Source organism: Ictalurus furcatus, chromosome 26 (assembly GCF_023375685.1).
Source record: "Ictalurus furcatus strain D&B chromosome 26, Billie_1.0, whole genome shotgun sequence".
Lineage (NCBI taxonomy): Eukaryota > Metazoa > Chordata > Actinopteri > Siluriformes > Ictaluridae > Ictalurus > Ictalurus furcatus.
In genome coordinates this window covers 3,517,692-3,539,926 of record NC_071280.1, presented here as the reverse complement: position 1 = coordinate 3,539,926, position 22,235 = coordinate 3,517,692, and the positions used below count along the sequence as shown (strand labels likewise).

General features: G+C 38.8%; 1 protein-coding gene across 2 annotated transcripts in view; it reads left to right on the top strand.

The window, feature by feature from the left end:
• The window catches only part of gpc5a (glypican 5a), a 97,368-nt gene extending 75,765 nt beyond the window's left edge, over window positions 1-21,603 (top strand). Inside the window, exon 9 of one of the 2 annotated variants that reach the window (XM_053615043.1) lies at window positions 18,029-21,603. In XM_053615043.1, coding sequence (XP_053471018.1) covers window positions 18,029-18,087 — 59 coding nt within the window. In that variant the 3' untranslated portion in view covers window positions 18,088-21,603. Of the gene's footprint in view, window positions 1-4,984; window positions 10,794-18,028 lie in introns of those variants that run through there. The other variant, XM_053615042.1, reaches the window with a different exon arrangement.
• The last annotated feature ends 632 nt before the right edge of the window (window positions 21,604-22,235 follow it).

Below are 22,235 nucleotides of genomic sequence, written 5' to 3'. Positions count from 1 at the left end.
ATTGTTTAAATGTTTATTACACATCACGTAGTATATGCGGTATTTTATGACAAATAGCCTACTTTATTACGCAGTTTAATTGAGGGCCTCTTATCAAACGATACGATACGCAGTCTCACTACAGCCCCTAAGATAGTGTAGTTAAATCGAGAACGGACCCAATGCATAATGGGCCGTATTCAGAGTTGAGTTAAGAGAGCGTAGTATATCATATTAACTACTAATAAATATTAAAGTAAATAAAAGAGAGACATTCAAAAGGATCCAAAAAGTAACACTGAATAACAAATAAAAAGAGACATCCCAAAACTAATTAAAAAACACTTCAAATAACACAACAAAATTTGTCTGATAGTTTTTATTTCGCCTCTAGAGGCCGCTCTCGTACTGTATAATGACAGTGGACCCTTTTCAGCTGCTCCTGCAATGGACGCAACCTGGGAAAAACTATCAGTGTGTATTTTTGCTAATAACTGATTAATCAACAAAACCGGTCAATCGGTCAACCCCAAGTAAATACACTCAAAAATTATGGGATGCCATTTAACTCCAATATTAAATACATTAATATGGCACTATTAATTATCTAATAATATGAACTCTTTAAAGTGTATAGAGGATGTCAGAGTAAAAAAAAACAAACAAAAAACAACCCTAACAACGTTACTGACCTCCACCACCATCCACACACTGCTCTTTACAGTTTTTCTGTTACATTTGTTCTACCTCACACCACTCGCTCTCTCACACTTCTTGGACTTCTGGCGTTTTTCTAAACTTTATACAGTTTAAACCGTTTCAGATTAATGTTTGAAAGTTTCCCCGGTAAAACACACTGACACAACGTTGGATGATTTCGTTTCCAACTGACTGCTGATGTCATAACGGGCGTCATGGCAACCGAGCAATCAGCAGCTTCGCTTCAACTCGCACTCAGGAGAACTGTACATTCGGTGCAATCTCATTAGTCGTTTTTCTTTTTCTTTTTTTTTTTTCCCTCTTTTCTCTGTAATTTCTTTTAAAGGTTGTCTGTTTTTGCTTCACGCTTCAAAAATTTTTTTTTTAGAAGCCTTAAGGGTTCTTCAGTTGTCCCTCACTGGGAATGCTTAAAGGTTCTGTGTAGAAACCGAGTTTGAAAGGGTTTGAACTAAAAGCATTTTAAGAAGCCTTAATTATCAAATGAAACCCCTGAAGAATGCTTTTCTTTTTATTTAATTTAATTTTTTTTTTTGCATTCATCTATTTACAGTATACGTCTGTTTGACACACCAGGTGGAGAAACACTAACACACACCACTTTAACCGCACATGTTTACATTTTCAACTTGTAAATATTTAAGCAAAACTGGTGGGACACGCACTTCACACAGAAGTTAAGTGTGTGAAGGTAAACACAGGACATCTCCTGGTCTGCTTTCGCTTCCTTCTTTTGCACACTCTATTTCATCCATATTGGATGAAGGGTGTGAGTGCACCCCCCCTCCCCTTCCCTTCCCTCCGCTTTAATTAAATATCAGAGAGACTCATTTCACGCCACATTCTCACTGCTGCTGAGCGTACACACACACACACACACACACACACACACACACACACACCCCTACCTTGAGAGAGGTTCTGGGTGTTTACTTTAAGCAGCTTGTGTGTGTGTGTGTTTGTTCCTGTCCCACCGTGAGCTGAGTTTGATTTATAAGATTTCTCTCTGTAGTGTGCACTACTTAAAGCAATGTTCTCAGTTAAGTCATGGGTGCATAGCTCTAGAGGTGCGGACTGTAGAGTCTGAGTTGAATCCAGAGGCCTTTGCTAGGGTTCTTGGATCTCAAGGCCAGAAATCAATTTCTGGATGAAATCCAGAGCTCCTTCTCTATAGAGACCATCTCTTGTCCAGTGATCACCAGCCCTCTTCCTTGAGATCTACAGTACCTTCCTGCAGGTTTCATCTCCAACCATAATCGAACACACCTGTTTTTTGTTGATCACGGACTTCTTAAGGCGATGATTAGATGGTCTGGTGGGCATGATTATATTCCAGGAAGGAAGATCTCCAGGAACAGGGTTGGGGTTGATGACCACCGCTCTAGAGTCTGATGTTGAGTCCACAGTTCCAATCTCTACTCTAGGGTCCAAATCCAAAATTCCTCTAGGGTCCTAGTTGAGTCCTATATCTTGAGACATGGTAAATGGTCTGCACTTATATAGCGCTTTTTTTCAACCTTAGCGGTTCCAAAGCGCTTTACACGGTGTCTCATTCACCCATTCACACACACACACATCAATGGTAGCAGAGCTGCCATTCAAGGCGCTAGCTTGCCATCGGGAGCAACTTGCGGTTCAGTGTCTTGCCCAAGGACATGTGGCGTCATGTGGGCCTACCACCTGACATCTCTCAGCAACTCGCAATCAAGTTTTTGCTTGTCGCCTCCGCAACCAGTTCACTCTGAGCCCTTGAACAAATACGCTATTATCCTCATGCCTCGAATGTTCAGGATTTTTACATCATTACTACTCATTGTATTTATTGGCTATAGCCTGCAGGCTACTATTTAAAACAGGCCTGGGGTGAAAAACACCACAAAATGTTCAGAAAGACCCTCAGGAAGAATACTCACACGCCTGAATATAATGTAATAATATAACTTATTCGTGTAATAGTGTCTCATCTTAAAAGGGTGCCCAGAGAATTATGAGAACTACTACTATTATTGATGATGATGATGATGATGATGATGATAAGAAGAAGAAGAAGAAGAAGAAGAAAAGGCTTTAAAACTACGTGATGGTAAATACACTCATGTACAAGGCTGAAAACTTCTAGTGTGTGTGTGAGAGAGAGAGAGAGAGAGCTCCGTGTGCATGCCGTTGGTTTTATTAGAGTTCATGCTGCACTATGACACCCTGTTATCAGGCTGTAGAATGCATCATGTTCTCGCTGGAGCTGGATGTGTAATTGCAAAGCCTCGCTCTGTAATTTGTCCTAATGATTATTTACGATTTGCAGCGTAATCACGCCCAACTCGTGCATAATATCATTCTGATTTAATTGCCCTCTGTGGGGAAATTCCTGTTTTTTTTCAAACCCCCCCCCCCCCCCCCCCCCCCCCCCCCCCCCCGTTTCCATTCCACACTTCATTATTTTATGTTGGTGCGGAAATTAAACAAGCTGCTGTATTCGTGCGCTGATTCGAATATTAATCGGCCGTACTCCCCCGTGCGGCTGCTTAATCAGGGGACTGAGAATATCAGCACGTTGTCGGACGAAACGTTGAACGAGAACGCGCGCCAAAGCAAAAGCTGCTAATAAAAAGGCTAATGAGAGGTTAATGCCAAAAAAAAAAAGAGAAAGGAATACGAGAAACTTGATTCATTATGCAAATGTCATTTAAGGGGATATGCTAATGAGCGACTTTCTGCGGCCTCTTTTTCACATCTTCAGCTCGGAGTCGTTAGCTACACATAGATGGCTAGCTTTAAAATAGTACTGCCTTCAATTCCGGTACATTCTATAATTAGTCACGTGTAAAACGGTATTAAGTATAGCTAGCTAGTTTTTACACTGAGGGATTGTAATTATATTCGCTAAAATACAGCTAGCATAAAAGCAGGTATTAAAAAGGCTAGCATGGCTGTCAACTAGCTCTTAGCTAAATAAAACAAGGTAGCTAGTCAATACTGTACTTAGCTAGTCTTACACTGACGACTTGTTCTTTAGGAAGTTAAATGAATCTAGTTAAATAGCTTGCTAGTTTGTTAGTCAGCAGCTGCCATGCTTTGAAATGTCTTCAGCTTAAATCGGCGTGATAAGCGAATGGACCCAAAGCGACGACTGAAATTCGTCAAAACGCAGTCGCTTCAACAGAAACAGCATGAGATCTGTTTTATCTAAGTCTCTTTATTCCTTCTTGTCCGTTATTTCATCGGCGCGGTGTTGACGTGGTGCTCAGCGTGCGACCGCACCTCTCTCCATCCCGTTCGTGTTTAATTGTTTTTCTCTCGCGAGCGTGACTCGGGCGGCTGCGTTTCAATCTGAAACTGCCTGAAGATCAATTCTGTGGCATGGAATAAATATCCCACCCTCGCTTTTGTTTTTTTTTTTGTTTTTTTTTTTGGTTTTTTTTTGTTTTTTTTTCTACCCCCCCACAGCTTGACTTCAAAAATGGCTGTCAAGAGCTCCAAGGCAAAGAGACGGGAATCAATAGTGCTAAATGAATCGAACACGCACAGCATTCATGTTTCGTCATGCTGAAAAGAGTAACCGATGTTAGTGTGACGTAAACAGGCTAAAACAAAAGAGCATTACAGTGAACTGGCTAAAACATGAACTAGCATTATATGGGGGAGGGGAGGCAGGATATGAACGAATTAGCATTATACTGTAATAACAGATGTTTAGATGTTTTGATGTAGGCAGCCTTCTTGTGAATGTTATTCGAAAGTGTCCATTATAACAATGTTGTGATGTATATATTTTTTTTTAATTTCCCAAGGCGGGCATTTTTCTTTTTTATGTAATCTGTAAAACAGCAACAAGATGACAAAAGAAATCCAAACATCCTGTACAGGCTACGATAAATCACCTCGTACGCACCACAGCCAAGGAATGTGCAGAATCCTCTCGAGTATAAACAGCGTCAGGAAAAACATGCTGAATTTTTAATGCTTTAGTGTATGTTGGCTGAAGAAATTCGACATCTGGCAACCAAGGTGGGAAACTATGTAGTGGATATGAAGAGCAAGGTTCCGTCGCAAATAAACACCCTGCTAGTGGATTGGATTAGTTAGGAATTCCGACTGCATCTCAAATGCTAGAGCTCATGGCTAGTTAGTGTTGCTCCAAGTCTGCTCATTGAATGGCTCCGTCCCAAATCCATACCTAGTATGTTAGTAGAAAGTTGTCTGTTTTAAGGCTGTGTTCTGAATAGGATTTTTAAGGCTTCGTTTGTATCTTGCTCATGATTTTTTTTTTTCTTTCTCCCGTGTTTTTCAGTGGGTGAAGAGAAGCCTGGTGAAAACCCACACCGTGACTCTCACACACAAGCTGCTGGACACACACTTCAGGCTTCGGGCTGCAGGAGCGCACACGGTGCCGCATCGCTTCTCAGTGCAGTGTGCACACTTCTAACGTTATGGAGGTAACACCAACACCTCAACACACTCCGGCCCCTGAACCTGGACGCAGTAAAGACTCTCTTCTTCCAAGACGCCTTTTCTTCTCTCATTGTTATGTTTTTTTTTTTCTTTTTTTTTTTTTGGCACATTTTCACTGCCAACTCTGAAACTTGCTCTGTAACGCTACTCCTTTGTGTTAGAGACCCTCTGGAGTCAACGAGGGTGAAAAAACAAGAACCCGGAGATGTTCCTGATGTTCCCTTACACACGAGGGCAGATTTAAACAGTGTAGGGTGATGATTATGGGGGTGGGGCTATGCTCCAGAGGGAGGATGATTGACAGCTGGAGGGCACGCGACTGACCCGCAGCTTCTGACAAGGTTTTAATGGAGTAAAAGGAAAACGGAGGAGAAAATACAGGGAGGAATATGCAGAGTGTTCAGGAATACAGATTTAAACTCATTTAATCTTATTACCGCTGATTTTTAATATCTGAATATTCATTACTGTTAAACATTAATATTCATAAGGAAGAGAGCACAGCCTAGTCAGTGTGGAGGATTTAAATGGATGCACACATGATGCGTGGCTAGATGGACGTTCAGACAGAGATACAGTGCTGTGAAAAAGTATTTGCCTCCATCCTGATTTCTTCTTTTTTTGTGTGTGTGTATATCTCGTACTAAATAGTTCTAGGTCTTCAAAGTAATACAACATAAAACAAAGGCAACCGGAGTAAACACACAATACAGTTTTTATTTATTTATATTTTTATTGAAGCAAAAAAAAAAAAAGTTATCCAACACCTATCACTCATGTGAAAAACTACATACCCCCTTAAACCTAAAACCAAATGCTTCCGATATCTGGCGATCAGTCTGTTTTGAAGAGGAAGTTGCTTAGTTGCATTTGTGAGAAAATCGCTTTGTTTGTTTGAGAGTCGAGTTTTCCTTCGCAACGCAGATTTTTTTTATTTTTTTTTATTTTTTTTTTTGCGAAACGGTATATTCATTTGTTTCGTTTTCTCCCAAATTTAACTCCATACAAATAGACAGACAGGCAGATGAATACAGAGCTACCTGTATACAGATAGGCAAACATATAGATGGACAGACATGTACAGTAGATAGATATATAAACAGACCGAGACATATAGATAGACGGATATAAAAAGTCTACACACCCCTGTTGAAATTGCAGGTTTTTTGGGATTTAAACAATTAATACCAAAAGAAATAATGTCAGATGTTTTTCCACCTTAAATGTGATTAGCAACCAATAAAAAATTTACAATAACCTGGTTGCATAAGTTTGCACACCCCCTAAGTAATACTTTGTTGAAGCACCTTTTCCTTGTAATACATCACTCAGTCTTGTCTGGGTAAGAGTCTACCAACTTAGCACGGCAATTTTATTCCATTCTTCCTTGCTAAAATGCTCCAGATCTGTCCAATTTTGAGGGGATCTCCTGTGCACAGTCCTCTTCAAGTCACTCCACAGGTTGGCAATGACTACGTTTACATGGACAGCAGTAATCTGATTATTGACCTTATTCTGAATGACATTATTCTGATTAAGGTGTTTACATGAGTCGCTTTTAGAATATTCCTTTTATGTTCCTGTTTTACATGTTATAGAACATAGAGCGATTAACGCCACACGTCATTACGTCACCGGGCCACGCCGTCCGACGTTCCTCCAGAATTTCACGTATCGACACACAGTTGGTCTTCGTTATGGAACCGTATACAGTTTTGGGTGCTTCATTTTTAATTTTACGAACGCTTCAAGTGCAGTTAATTCTTAGTCGTGCTGTATGTGCAAATAGACGACTGCTTGAAGCCGTGGGCTGCGTCCCAAACCACGTACTTCCTGTCTATATAGCAGCTGAGATACATGTATTTCACCTACTATATAGCAAGTAAGTGTGCGGTTTGGGACGCAGTCACGCTCTCTTGTTTGCCGTCAAACGGTTGAGCGCTGCCGTGTGTGTACGTGTCCTGTCGCACAATGCGGTGAAAACTCTCACACGACGTTAATAGTGTGATTAAGGTGTGTACATGTCTGTAACGCACGTCGATAATACGACTAAAACAGGAATACTCCACACGTCTTCATTCGATTTGTGTTTACTTCGAGTATGAGACTTTAATCAGATTAAGGTCATCAATAATCTCTGTTTACATGCTAGTTTCTTAATCTGAGTAACGTCATAATCGGGTAAATATCGGATTATTGTTGTCCATGTAAACGTACTGAGTAGGATTTAGATCTGACCACTGACTGGGCCAATTCAAAACGTTCATCTTTTGAAGCCATTCCATTGTTGACTTGGATTTGTGCTTTGGGATGTTTGTGCCTGAATAGATTAGTATTTGGAGCTTTGAATGATTATTCCCTCTATCTTGAGTAGAGCCGCCATTCCAGCTGTAGAGAAGCAGCTCCATACCATGCTTCAACACGACTATGGTGATAAGCATATCTTTTAGAATTATGCCCAAAACGTTCTACCTTGGTCTTTTCGATGATTTAGGTGGGCTTGGATGCTTTTTTTCATGAAAGCCGCCCTACCCCATAGCCCAGACGTGATGAATACCAGAGATTGTTGTCACATGCAGGGAATGATCAGTACTTGTACTGCAGCTCTTTTAATGTTGCTGTTCGTCTCTCTGATGTGTAAGTTTTCTTCTTGTCCTTTCATCAACTTAGGAGAGACGTCCTGTACTTGGTAACGCCGCATTTAGGGGCATAACTTGGTTAGGGTACGTCTAATACGTCTTGGTAGTTTTGGAAATTCTTTTTGTACCCCTTTCTTGATCAATAACTTGCGACAGTGAGATCCCGTCTATGCTTTGTAAGCTCTTTGTGGATCATGGCTTCAGCAGTCGGATGAAACCGAGATGTCAAGACCTACAAGTCCTACAGAAACAGCTTGATTTGGGGTTTGATCGGAATCACTTCATTGGTGACGGGTGTGTGTATGATTACTTTTGAACATAAGTTGGGATGGGATTTATTTCTGAGCTCAGTCACATGGCACATTATAAATGTGTGCGCGCACACTTATGCAACCAGGTTTCCCCCCTCCCGAAAACGTTCATATTTGTTTTTCCACTTGAATTTTGTTGGTTGCTATGTATATATACAGTAGATATACAGTATATTAGGAAGAAGGATCTCTGCTTCCTCACTTCATGTGTGTAGGCTTTTGATAAAGGTTTATAATGGTGTTAATATTGCGTTATAATGCTATTTTCTAAGTTGGATCTGTATTTAAGGTAGATTTAAAGTGTTGGTACAAGTCAGTACAAACTAACCCCTTTAATATATAATACATGCACTTATATATGCAGATATTGACTCTTTTATTCCATAATGACCATATGGCACACCTTTTTTTTTATTTTATTTTTTTTTATAAAGTGGAACAGTGCAATATTTTCAATTTCATCATGCGCTTCTTTTTAATTTTTTTTTTTAATTTTTTTTTTTTTAATCTTGGTACTATGTACCAAAAAAAAAGTATATTATTACACTTATTTTATTTGATATTAATTTTTTTAATACCCTGTATGCTTAATATTTTTACAGAGCACATTAACAAACTAAATCCAATCTCTGTCGCGTATTTATTTCGGATTTATAACGAGAGACATTAAACTGATGTGTTGACCTCATTCTGTGTGTGTGTGTGCGTGTGTCCTCCTGTACTGAGCTGATAACGATTCTGTGTAATAACACAAGTCATTAATCCCATGAGCAACAGCCTTAAATTAGCCAGTTAGCCTCATAAGCCTATTAGCATGAAACAATTTTATTTTTTTTTTGTCACCCACATGGAATTTCTAAATACATCCTCAGATTTAATGAGTCAGTTAAACGTGTAAAATAATGCATTTGTCCCAGAAGTTTGATATCTGTGTCGGTCAGTAATGAAGCCTGGGGAAATGGTGCTAATTAAAAGTGTGCAAGGGTCGCCAGAAGTGTTTATTCTGAGCGATGATAATAATAATAATAATTAATAATAATAATACTTATCAGTTAAAACCACAAGGAATGGTGTTAAATTAGCCGGTTATGTTTTTATGTGTAAAACAGTCTTTCAGAAACGTAATATCTGAGGAATGAATGCTAGGAAAGTGATGTTAATTAAAAGAGTACACGGCTCGCTAACAGTGCAAACAAAGCCGCAATATAAAATGCTTTTGTTCGTATGTGTGCTATTATTCTCTTAATGACGATAACACAAATCAATTAAACTCATAATGAATTAGCGAGATAGCACCATAAGCCTGTTAGCAGCGCGTTATTGTTTACCCAGAATGCTTTTCTTTTCCTATTTTTTTTTTTTTTTTTTCTTTTCCTAAACGCATCCTCGGCGTGTATAATGGAAGCAGAACAGATTAAATAAGTCCATTATACATGGGAAACACTGTCTTGGTTTCAGAAATGTGATTTCTGCTAATAAGCAAGTAGTAAATGGCGGGAAAATTATGCAAATGTAATGCTAATTAAAACTGTACGAGGGTGTGAAAAAAAGAAAAAAAAAAGGACAAAAAAAGTGTTTCATTTTGGGAGTTAATGATAACAGAAAAACAAATCAGTCAAACCTGGAAAAAAAAAAAAATTGTAATTAAATGTATGTTTTACTCATAATGCGTTTCTAAACCCATCATCACCCTGCAAGATAAAATGTGTTTATTAAATGTGTGAAGCAATATCATTTTTACCTCAGAAATGCTTTCGCTATGATGCTAATTAACCGTGCACAAGGCTCGCTAACAATGCTAATGAAGTGCTCAGAAAATGAAAACGGGTTTTAAAGCCGCTGCCTCGAAAAATATCCACCTCAAAATCTTATTCATATGGCGTTCTTTTTTATTATTATTTTTTATAAAGATAATGCATTTCTGAATACAATATAAACACTTTGATTAAATGAGTCTATTAATGATATTTTTCCTCAGATATATAATTGTGTGTATGACATTGCTAATAATGCTAACAAGGCTCACAGAAAAATGATTTCCTTCTCTTTATACAGTCATATCGGCTAGCTAGTTAGGTAGCGTGATACAGTAGCTAGCTGGTTGTGCTCTAAAGCACTGGCTTATTAAGTAGCTAGCATGATAGTGACCTAATTTGGCCGGTAGCTACCAAACTAGCACTGATGAGCAGTTTTTAAACAGTTAATGTTTTATAAACCTCCATTCTGGAAAGGTTATACATCCCTGAGGGGCAACGGTGTTGGTGATTTACCTCAGCCTCACCTGTTGTCTGTCTGTTGGTCAGGAATATCCACTGACAGCTGGAGGTGTTCACAGAGAGCTGGAGTTGGTATTTTGGCAGTTAACTAGGTCTGTATACCATTCAATATTTTATAGCGTTTTAGAGTGTTCCCAGGGTCCTATGTTCTCCAGATTTATATGGCGCATAATGAACACATGAAAAGCTCTATATAGCACATAATGGGAACCTGAAAAACAGTATGGCATTTATTCAGTTTAGTGTATACATAGAGAGATTTATGAATTGGGGGGGTGCTAAGCCTCTTTTAGAGGGATCTGGGCAGGGGCGCTGCTAGGGTTTCGGGGCCCACTGGCTAATTTGTACTCCGGGCCCAAAGCCCACCCCCGCATTTTCTCTTCTTATTGCCACGTGTAAAAATAATCGTTATCAATAATAACTAAGATCTCAATTTGAACAGTTTATTAAATTAACTGAAATTATGCATTTATATAATACAAAGATATAAATAACTATATATACAGTACAAGTAATTAACACCATTGTACTCTCTCTCTCTCATACACAGACACTATAGAAACTCTGTCTGGGTGTCTTTATAAGCTGTCCACTTGTAATTTCTTATTCCCCAAGTACCAAGAACAATGAACTTTATTATTATTATTATTATTATTATTATTATCATCCATTGAGTGAATAATAAGTTTCACACCCCAACATCTCCACAAAGGAATGTGGAAATGAGCTAAAACAGTGATCACTGAATCAGTGAGTTGAAATTGAGAATCAAATCGGTTCTATTCGTGAATTAATCATTCAGACTGGTTTCTCCAATTCATTGAAATATACCGACTCAAACAAACGATTCACTCACGAATCGGACATCATTACAACTCTCTCATAAACTCACTCGGGATAATTAAAGCAGATTTATAAGATTACATTAAATTTCAATCAGTTCCTCACAGAAAGCTGTTACAAGGCTTTGGAAAGCTTGGAGATATATACAACACTGGACTAGTTTTATTGTCGCTTTGTGCTTTTCCGTCCTTTTGGAACGTCCTTTTTCTATTTTATGTTCATTGTAACAACTTCATACTGGCTAGCTTCAGAATCATAGCACAAAACAGGGAACATAAATCACCTTTTTTTTTTTTTTTTTGAAAAACTGGGTTACTAGCTGTCTTCCTCGTCTTGCTCTCATGTTTTTCTTTCCTCTTTTGGTATCACGATTTTGTCTGCGCCTTCTCTTGCCATCTACCTGATGCATGTAACGACTCACAACTGTGAAGTGCCACATTTCTGAATAATCCGCGAACGTCTTAAGGGGGTACACACATGCACTTGGCACAGTCTGAGGGTATTCATTATAGCGTGCTTCTTAATAGATTATTGTGCAAAGAGGCCATTTAAATACCAAAATCATACAGGAAAGTATGGGGTTCTGCTGGGGCCCCTGGCTGACCACGGCCCTTAGAATTGTCCTAATCTACCAGCCCCCCCGCCCCCACACGATTATGGTGTCCCTAGGTCTGGGCATACGTTCCCCCAAATTTTTCTAAAAGCCACCAAAACATCTTTATAGTCATGTATATTTTAGAGTAACAATGGGTGTAAAATCTATAGAAATAGGGTTATTTTTGGTCAAGGTATACCTGTCTCATAATTTGTGTTAGAGCCTGATCTAATATGACTTCAAGTTCAAGTGGCTTTATTGTCATTTCAACCATATACAGCTGGTACGGTACACAGTGAAATAAAACAACGTTCCTCCAGGATCACGGTGCTACATAAAACAACACACTAACCACATGAGACAACACAGAACTAAATAAGATCTACACGTTCTTTACATAACACAGGACAGTACACTACTACTAAAACAGAACAATAGGTACAGTAAGTGACAGTGTAGCGCCGAACAGTACACAGTTTTAGTGTGGAAGTGTCCGATATAACAGGTGGTGCAAAAGATAGGCGCCAAAGAGTAACAATATAATTTAAAAATGGTAGAAATGTAAACATAACATGCTACGACTTAGTATTTCAGCAGATTCGCTTATACCAGATATGAACATAGCAATTATTGCGGTAGCAGCTAGGTAAAGTGTATAATAGTGACAAGAAATTAAATGATATTTTTATAGATACGGTAGCAGAAAAGATGTAATGGAGTCAATGCAGGAATGTGCAAATATTGCAATGGGAGTGGGTTGGTGTTCAGTTCAGTGCGTGTGTGTGCGCGCCAGTCCAGTCTCTGAGTATTGAGGAGTCTGATGGCTTGGGGGAAGAAGCTGTTACGCAGTCTGGCCGTGAGGGCCCGAATGCTTCAGGACCTTTTCCAAGATGGCAGGAGAGTGAAGATTGTGTGTGAGGACATCCACAATGCTGGCGGCTTTGCGGATGCAGCGGGTGGTGTAAATGTCTATGCTGGAGGAAAGAGAGACCCCAGTGATCTTCTCAGCTGTCCTCACTATATGCTGCAGGGTCTTGCGTTCCGTTAAGGTGCAATTTCCGAACCAGACAGTGATGCAGCTGCTCAGGATGCTCTCGATAGTTTCACAGTAGAATGTTGTGAGGATGGGAGATGGGCTTTTTTTTGGGGGGGGGGCTGCAAAATAGGCCTAGCGATGTCCCTGCATGGCATCGAACTGTATGAATGTATAACTGTAGACTAACGGCTATTTTTAGAGCAGCACAAATGATGGTTCAGCATTCATAACTTTCAAAAAGTGTGGATTAAGGATGGATTTTAAACTATCATATGTTATTATTCATCTAAATGTGTCTGGTCTTTCAACTTTTTAACTTTAAAGGTAATAAGGTTAGGGCACACTGTGGCTTAGTGGTTAGCACGTTCGCCTCACACCTCCAGGATCGGGGGTTCGATTCCCACCTGTGTGTGTGGAGTTTGCGTGTTCTCCCTGTGCTGCGGGGGTTTCCTCCGGGTACTCTGGTTTCCTCCCCCAGTCCAAAGACATGTATGGTAGGCTGATGGGCATGTCCAAAGTGTCTGGAGTGTGTGAGTGTGTATGTGATTGTGCCCTGCGATGGGTTGGCACCCTGTCCAGGGTGTACCCCGCCTTGTGCCCGATGCTCCCTGGGATAGGCTCCAGGTTCCCCGTGACCCTGAAAAGGATAAAGAGTATAGAAGATGGATGGATGGGTAATAAAGTTAATAGTTCTGACTACATAAAACCCTTGGAAAAGTTTACTTCGTGTGTGTTAACAGAATATTGAACTGGGGAACATGGGATCCTTTGTGATGTGTTCATTATTTGCTACATAAATCTGGGGAACCTAGGACCCTGGGAACATAGAAATAACCCCGATGATCTCTCAAGCAGCTTAAACAATGTAACAGGTTTTAATATGGTTAAGAAGAAGTGAGCAAGGGCGCACTTAGAAACAGTATTGGAACAGGGCAAAAATCTTAAAGGGTTTTAGCAAGAGTATTTTTTTTTTTTTTTTGAACAAGGTCATTCGTATTTGGAACGCAGCCCTTTAGATCCCCTCCTGCGTCACCACCTTATTTTTGAAATTCATTAGCGCTGGAACCCATTTAGCGTCTGAACCCTAGTGGGAACAGGGAAAATTGAAATCTCAGAATTAATTTTGTTCCCTTTTACTTCCTGGGGAGTTCGTCCCTCTCGGCTATTAGCGCCGAGCCAAAGTTCAATCACAATTAGGCTGAAAATGAAGGTCGCCAACAAAAGAGTAGTGCGCACTAGTGACCTTAATACACTCTAATATGGGTGTAGGCTCTGTTTCACTCTAGCTCGCTTCGTTAAATAAATTAGCGGAGGCTAATGAAAGCGCAGGGACGACAAGGAAACCCTTCCTTTCTTATTTTCTTATGTTTTACATAATCGACAGGAAGCATGCTGAGTTTTTAGAGGAAGGGATTGAGGTTACCAATAAGGTGAATAAATTAAAAAGAGAGAGAGAAAAAATGACAGCAAGAAAGAATGATCAGAGAGAGTTAACATATAAAGAAGGACACAAAGTCAAGTGTGGAAAAAGGTGAAAGAGAGGAAGGGAAAGAGGAAGGAAGGAAGGAAGGAAAATGAAAGGATGAATGAATGTATGGAGGGAGGGGGAAAGGTAGGAAGGAAGGAAAAGTATTGAAAATTTTCATACGGGCTTCTTTCTCTCGTTTGTTCTTTCTTTCTTTCTCTCTGTCTCTTGTTTTCTTCATTCCTTTCCAAATCCTTTCTTTTTATTCTTTCATTCTTTCTTTGAAAGGGAAAGGAAAGGTGAAACGAATGAAGGGAAGAAGGAATGAAGGAAAAGGATTGAACAAAGAAAATGAAAGAAGAGAAAGTGGAAGGCAGGCAAGACGAATGAAAGACAAGGAAGGAAGAAATGAAAATGAAATGAATGAATGGGGAAAGAAGGAAAGCGATTGAAAAATATGACTATCTCTCTCTCTCATATTTTCTTAATTCCTTGCCAAATCCTTTCTTTTTATTCTTTCATTCTTTCTTTGAAAAAGAGAAAAGTTAAATGAATGAAGGCAGGAAGGAAGGAAGGAAAAGGACTGAACATAGCAAATGAAAGAAAAAGTAGAACGAAGGAAGGAACATTAAATGATTAATGAATGGATGGAGGGAGGGGGAAAGGTAGGAAGGAAGGAAGAGGATTGAAAAAAAAATTTCACATTGTCTCTCTCTCTTTCTCTTGTTTTCTTCCTTCTTTGCGAAATCCTTTCTTTTTATTCGTCCATTCTTCATTCTGTCATCAAGAGAAAGGAAAAGTGAAATGAATGAAGGGAAGGAAGAAAAGAAAAGGACTGAAGAAAGAAAATGAAAGAGAAAGTGGAATGAATGAAGGAAGGAAGGAAGGAAGGAAGGAAGGCAGGTATATTGAGAAAGAAAGCAAAACCGAAACAGAAGTTAAATTCCCTTAATCTCCACTTTATTAGGAACCCCTGTTCATACAGCCAATCATGTGGCAGCGTAAAATGATGCAGATACAGGTGAACAATTTCAGTTAAAGTTCACGGCAAACATCAGAATGGAGGAAAAATCTGATCTCTGTGACTTTAACCGTGGCATGGCTGTTGGTACCAGATGGACCGGTTTGAGTATTTCAGAAACTGCTGATCTCCTGGAATTTTCACACACAAGAGTCTCTAGAGCTTTCACAGAATTGTGTGAAAAATAAAAGACATCGAGTGAGCGACAGTTCTGTGGGTGGAAGCGAGAGGTCAGAGGAAAATGCCCAAATTGGTTCGAGCTGAGAGGAAGTATATGGTAACTGAGCCCAACCTCAAACCTGATGTTTGCCGTGAACATTAACTGAAGCTCTTAACCTGTATCTGCCTGATTGTATGCATTGCACCGCTGCTACATGATTGGCTGATTGGATCACCGCATGAACGTACAGGTGTTCCTAATAAAGTGGACAATGAGTGTAAATCGAGAATGTGAGCGAGTTAAGAAATAAAGAAGGACAGGGAGAGAAAACGATGGTGGAAAAGGAAAGAGAAAGGAAACGTCAAAGAAGTGCAGGAAACGAAGACGGTGCGCTGAGTGAGGAAAAACAAAACCAAGAATGATCGTAAAGACAGAAAGAATGGATGGTTGGAAGAGAAGAAGAAAAGAAAAAGAATGAACGGTTACAGTAATTGATGATGTTTGGTTTGACAGTTTAATTAAAATTGTAAAGATCAGCATAGAAGTGAACAGGAAGAAGTCATTACCTCTCTCAATCATTTTGGTAAATTATATCATTAAGCAGTTGAATACAAATATCCTGATCATATATATATATATATATATATATATATATATATATATATATATATATATATATATATATATATATATATATAAGTGCATTAATGTGTGAAGCTTATCATCTGAGTGACGTTCTGGCATGTGGTGTTTTATTTATTTATTTATTTATTTTTTAAAGAATGAGTAATCATTTTCCATTTCACTTCCATATGGTACAGAGTGAGATCTCTCCCTCGAGTATTGTGCATTAACATTAACCATCCATAATATCTCAGCACACTAACACTCTCATTTATCACACACACAGTCATACGGCCTGAAGGTCACAGTGTTTCCCTACGTGAATTAGCACAACTTCACAGCATGATGATTATTGGGAACCTAAGCATGGCCTCCTTCAGGGAAGCAGCAGCGATCACGAAATACACCCGGGACAAAATTTTTCCAAGTAACTGATTTGTAGACATTTATGTGAGCGGTTTTTGTCCCCGTGGACGGAGACGCCAAAAGTTTTGTCGATATGAAAATGTCAGCTTGATTAGACTGAAAGGACAGACTGCAGTAAAAACCCCATTAAAGTCGACAAATCTGATTTGAAGAAAAAAAAAAAAAAAAAAAAGTACTAAAATGGTGTTACTGACTTAATTATCCAAGTATAATACTCGCAATAAAAACAAACTGTATCGGCTCATCTGTTTTAATATTGTTGTCCTTAGACACTTACTTTATGTGCCCTGTGGGGAAATAACTATTAAATGAGAAATGACAACCAAACTGGAATTTGGTATCCTTGTTAAAAAAAAAAAAGTTTTAAAAGTGGTTTCCAGTATCTTCCCAGTGTTTTTCTGAATGTGTTTTAGATGCTTTCCCAGTGACTTCCCAGTATGTATATATATATATTCCTGTGGATATTGTTCCAGCTACTATTTTTACTGTGGTTTCCTCCAGGGGTATTCCAGTGTTTTCCCAGTATACATTCCTGTGTATCTTCCCAATGTTGCAGGTGTTTACTGTATATTCCAGTGTGTCATCCCAGTATTTTCTCAGTATACTGTATATTCCAATAAATGCTTCAATATTTTCCTGTATATTCCCAGTGTTTTTGTCCTAGTTCTTTTGAGTGCTTCCTGTCGTTGCTGTGATTTTTGTTCAGTGTTCCCTGATGTCAAAGCTTTTCCTCCGGGCCATCCCAATATTTTCCCAGTTTATATTCCAATATTGTTAGTGTTTCTTTCCATATTTTCAAGTATATTCCCAGTGTGTTTCCTAGTGTTTTTTCCCCACAGTGGTGTTCCAGTTTACACCAATCAGCCATGACATTAAAACCACCTGCGTAATATTGTGTATATCCCCCTTGTGCCGCCAAAACAGCTCTGACCCGTAGAGACTCCACAAGACCTCTGAAGTTGTGCTGTGGTTTCTGGCACCAAGACGTTAGCAGCAGATCCTTTAAGTCCTGTAAGTTGTGAGGTCGGGCCTCCATGGAGCGGACTTATTTGTCCAGCTCATCCCACAGATGCTCGATCAGATTGAGATCTGGGGAATTTGGAGGCCAAGTCAACACCTTGAACCTTTCCAGTATCTTCCCAGTGTTGATCTGAATGTTTTAGATATTTTTCCTTTGGCTTCCCAGCGTTTCTCCTACTATTTATTTATTTATTTTTTTGCTATGGTTTTCCCCCAGTATATTCCCAGTGTAATTGCTTCTGTAGTTTAACAAAAGACTATGGTTTGTGGAAAAGCCCCATTAAACTCAGTTAAAATGCATTCTTGCACATGACTGATCAAGTCTGTTCTGTATCTGTGTCTTTTGTCAAACATTAACGTATTATTACAGAAATACAACTGTGAAAAATAAACACTGTGTGCTGTTCAGTACAGCTGGGAAATCCAGAGTGAAAACTCGTCTTGTTCTTATTGTCTCATTGTTACAGCAGAGATGCCCACAGAGACACTCTCTCCTGCTGTGTGTGTGTGTGTGCGCGTGCACTGAATGCAGAGGGAACAGAGACACAAAAGCACACACATGCATACATAGATGTCTGTAAAACAGCAGAGTTTGGAAGGAAACGAACTGGTGTGTGAACAACCCTGAGGTGAAGAGGTAGAGAAGGAGAGAGACAGTAGGCAAGATATTGCCATTTAACGCTTTCAATATTGTCCCAGTGCTATCCCTGTGGGTTTTCCAGTGGTTTAATTGTTTGTTTGTTATTTTAAAGTGTTTTAAGTGTTTTTATCCCCATTGATTTCCCATTATACTGTATATTCCAGTGGTGGTGTTTTTTCCCCCCGATATGTTTCCAGCAGTTTTCCATTGTTTTATCACCGGTGTTGTTGAGTGTTTTAGATGTTTTCATTTCCCTTTATTTTTATTATCCATTTCATAATCAGGTTATTTCCTATTTTTCTCCTCATTTTTTTCCATTTATTTATTTTTGCCAGGTAGATTTTCCAATGCTTTCCCTAGTTTTGTCCCCAGTTTATTTCCTCTGTATTTCCTATTCTCTTTCCCAAATTCCAATCACAGTTTCTCCTTAGCATGTGTCCATTTGTTCACTTTTTTTTTTTGCTATGAATGAACTTTCACAGTGATTTTATTTATTTTTATTTTTTTATAGTGGTTTTTCAGTATTTTTATTTATTTATTTATATATATATATATTTTTTATAGCCACAGCACACTTTTTAGGAAATCAGTACCATTTCCAGGTAAGTTTATCCACTTTAGGGACAGTGAGTCATAGGCATAGCAATTGTTGGTCTCTAAGGTATCCAGCTGAGCCTATCTACAGCAGTAAGGTTAATCATAGGTTCAGACAGCTTTGAGATGAAGAAGCAGGAACAGTAGAAGCGGGAGGAGAGCAATCAGAATCAATCAGGCAAATCCATGGGTAAGAGGAGCCATATCAACTGCAGCATCGCATCAGGCAGCATGAGTACATGAGTACAGCTCGGCAGAAAGAAAGCGCAGGTGGTTGGGTATGATAGGAGTATAGTAGGAGTTAAAGGGGTCTACATTTGATCAGCCAGAAGGTAACACATGCAATGAGAGAGGATACGGTATATGGCAAAGAAATCCTGAACAAATTTGAGTGACTACATGAATTCGCATGATTTTATATATATATATATATATATATAATATATATTAGATAGATAGATAGATAGATAGATAGATAGATAGATAGCTTAATTTTTTGTTGTTGTTAAAAGGGCACATGGCTTATTTAAGGGTAAAATGAACATTGCACTCTGGCTTGTCTGTGTCACAGGATGAATTGAGCAGAATTATTTTAAATGTTAAAAATAAAACCTCACCAGGTCTTGTAACCCCAAAACACTGAACAAAAATTCAATTTTAAAAACAAATTTGCACTTCCATTAGTTTTCTTGAATGATATTTTCTCCTTTAATATGCACAGGCAGCCAAGAAGAAGGACCGTAATGAGATTATATAGCATTTATTTATAGTAACACTGTAAAAGTCTGAGATTATTAAGCCTACTTATTTCAAGTCTTTTTCTTTTTCAACAGTCTTATTCTAATGTTTATTTTTGGATTATCTATTAAAAGACCATTTTAAACTTTAAAATTGAGTTTTGGCATTTTTAGTTTGTTTGTTTATTTATTTATTAGTTAGAGTGGGGGAAATAATTATCGAATGCGTCACCATTTTTTTTTTTTCAGTAAATATATTTCCGATGAGGCTATTCACATGAAATTTTCACCAGACATCAGAATTAACTCAAGAAATCTGGAAATATAAAGAATTTACAACATTAAAGTCCATAAATATTTATTAGTTACAGTGGGGGGGGGGGTGGAGTATTGAACACACTAACTGAAGTGTATTTAATACTTAGTGGAGAAGCCTTTGTTTGTAATGACGGCTTCAAGACACTTCCTTTATGAAGAAATTAATGTTCCGCAGTATTCAGGTGTGATTTTGGTCCATTCTTCTAAACATATTGTCTTTAAATCTTGTTCAATTGGATTCGAGTCAGGTGATTGACTGGGCCATTCTAACACCTTCATTTTTTTTCTCTGAAACCAATTGAGTTTCCTTTGCTGTGTGCTTTGTCCTGCTGGAAATCCACCCACGTCTCATCTTCATCATCCTGGTGGATGGCAGCAGATTCTTCTCAAGAATCTCCCGGTAAAGGGCTCCGTTCATAAATCCTTCAATTATATGAAGTCTGCCAGTACCATGTGATGAAAAACAGTCCCACACCATGATGCTTCTACCTCCAAACTTTACTGTTGGTATAGTGTTTTAAGGGTGATGTGCAGTGCCATTTCTTCTCCAAACATGGTGTGTAGTGTGACAGACAAAAAGTTCAGTTTTGCTCTCGTCTGACCAGACTACACTCTCCCAGTATTTCATAGGCTTGTCCAAATGAGTTGTAGCAAACTTTAAGCGAGCTTCGACATGCGTTTTCTTTATTAATGGAGTCTTGCATGGTGAGCGTGAGCAGTGGAGTGCATTGCTTATTGGTTTCTCTGTGGCGTTGGCACCTGCTGCCTCTTTCTGGCAGGTGAGGCAGCACCTGCTGCCTCACCTGCCACCTGCTGCTCTTTCCGAGTGGTCCTTGGCTCTTGGGCTACTCTTCTGACTATTCTTCTGACTCCCTGGTCAGAAATCTTGCGAGGGGCTCCTGCGCATGGCCGGATGATGACGGAGTGATGATGCTCCCACTTGTGGATAACGGCCCCAATGGTGCTTACTGGAGGATTCAGAAGTTTTGAAATACGTCTGTATCCGATTTCATCAATATATTTTGCAGCAATAAGGTTGCGAAGGTCTTGGGAGAGCCTTTTTATAGACCATCAATTTACTAACCCAGCTGATATTAATTTGCACAGATAGGGGGTGGTATAATTACTTACGGATTTCAGCTGGTTCCTTGCCTCACCTCATTGGAAATATATTTACTAAAAAACGTGTTGACGCGTTCTTATAACTTATTTCCCCCCACTGTACTACATCACTATACCTAGATGTACGGTAAGTCTAAAATAATCGCCTCTTTTTTTATCCTCCCAGTTCTCCTAACACAGTGTAATATGCATTTCTGACGTTGCGAGTCAGGATCGTGAGTACAGAGTATAAAGGCAGTTATAGCACTGCTGCTGATGCCTCATGATTCATGTGATGATGATTAATAATTGAGCACAGATTTAGTAAGTGTTTAATGCAAGAATATTTGTAATCGTTAAGCTCATTGTGCAGAACTCGGGTGATTGAGAGCAGCTTCATGACCTCCATTACTGAACTGCTGTAAATAATCGATACAACACCAAACACAGCACTTCAAAGTGCGATACATAAAGAGCTAACAAACACTTACAGTTGCATTGGACTGACACTATTTGAATGTTTCGGGTTTTTTAAAAATGAAACAAACAAAAAAATTAAATAAACGGCGCTTCTGGATTCTGATTGGTCGGATAAATTTCTGTAGCGGCGTCTTGGAAAGCAGCGCAGCAGTATTAAACTATGAAACCTTCCTTTCCAATTGCACCGACAATGTTTCTAAATTTTCATTTTAACTGCCTTCCGATGATGTCTTAATGGTCGGCATGCGTTAACTCCGCCTCCAAACTTCAGCATCCTGTCCGGTCTATTCTGTCCCTTTTGCCTCCTCCTTTCTTTCACTTCTCATCTTTGATACAGACAGCATACTCCAAAAAATCACACACACACATTTCATTAATACAAAATGTTTGTTTTTTTATTTATTTATTTATTTTTTACTCATCTTTTCATTACTGATCTGTATACAAGAGAGCGTAACAAAACCCAGATATGCAATCCTTTTTTATTTGTATTTATATATATTTTTTTCTTTTCATTAAAAAAAAAAGAAACGTTGTAAGGCATGTCTGCTCATCACGTCGAATAAAATCCTTCTACCATCCTTCATAACACACTTTAACTGTGATGTAAATGCAGATCAAATCATATACAGCCATAACCGATATTAATGTCTAACTCAATATCAAAGTGGATTGTGGGGAATGAATAATAAAGCAATGAATAATTCATATAATAATAATTAGGCTTTTTTCTCTCTGCATCAGCAAAAATGAAATGAAACAAAGCTGCAAAATACTTAGAAACAAAGAAGTGTGTGTGTGTGT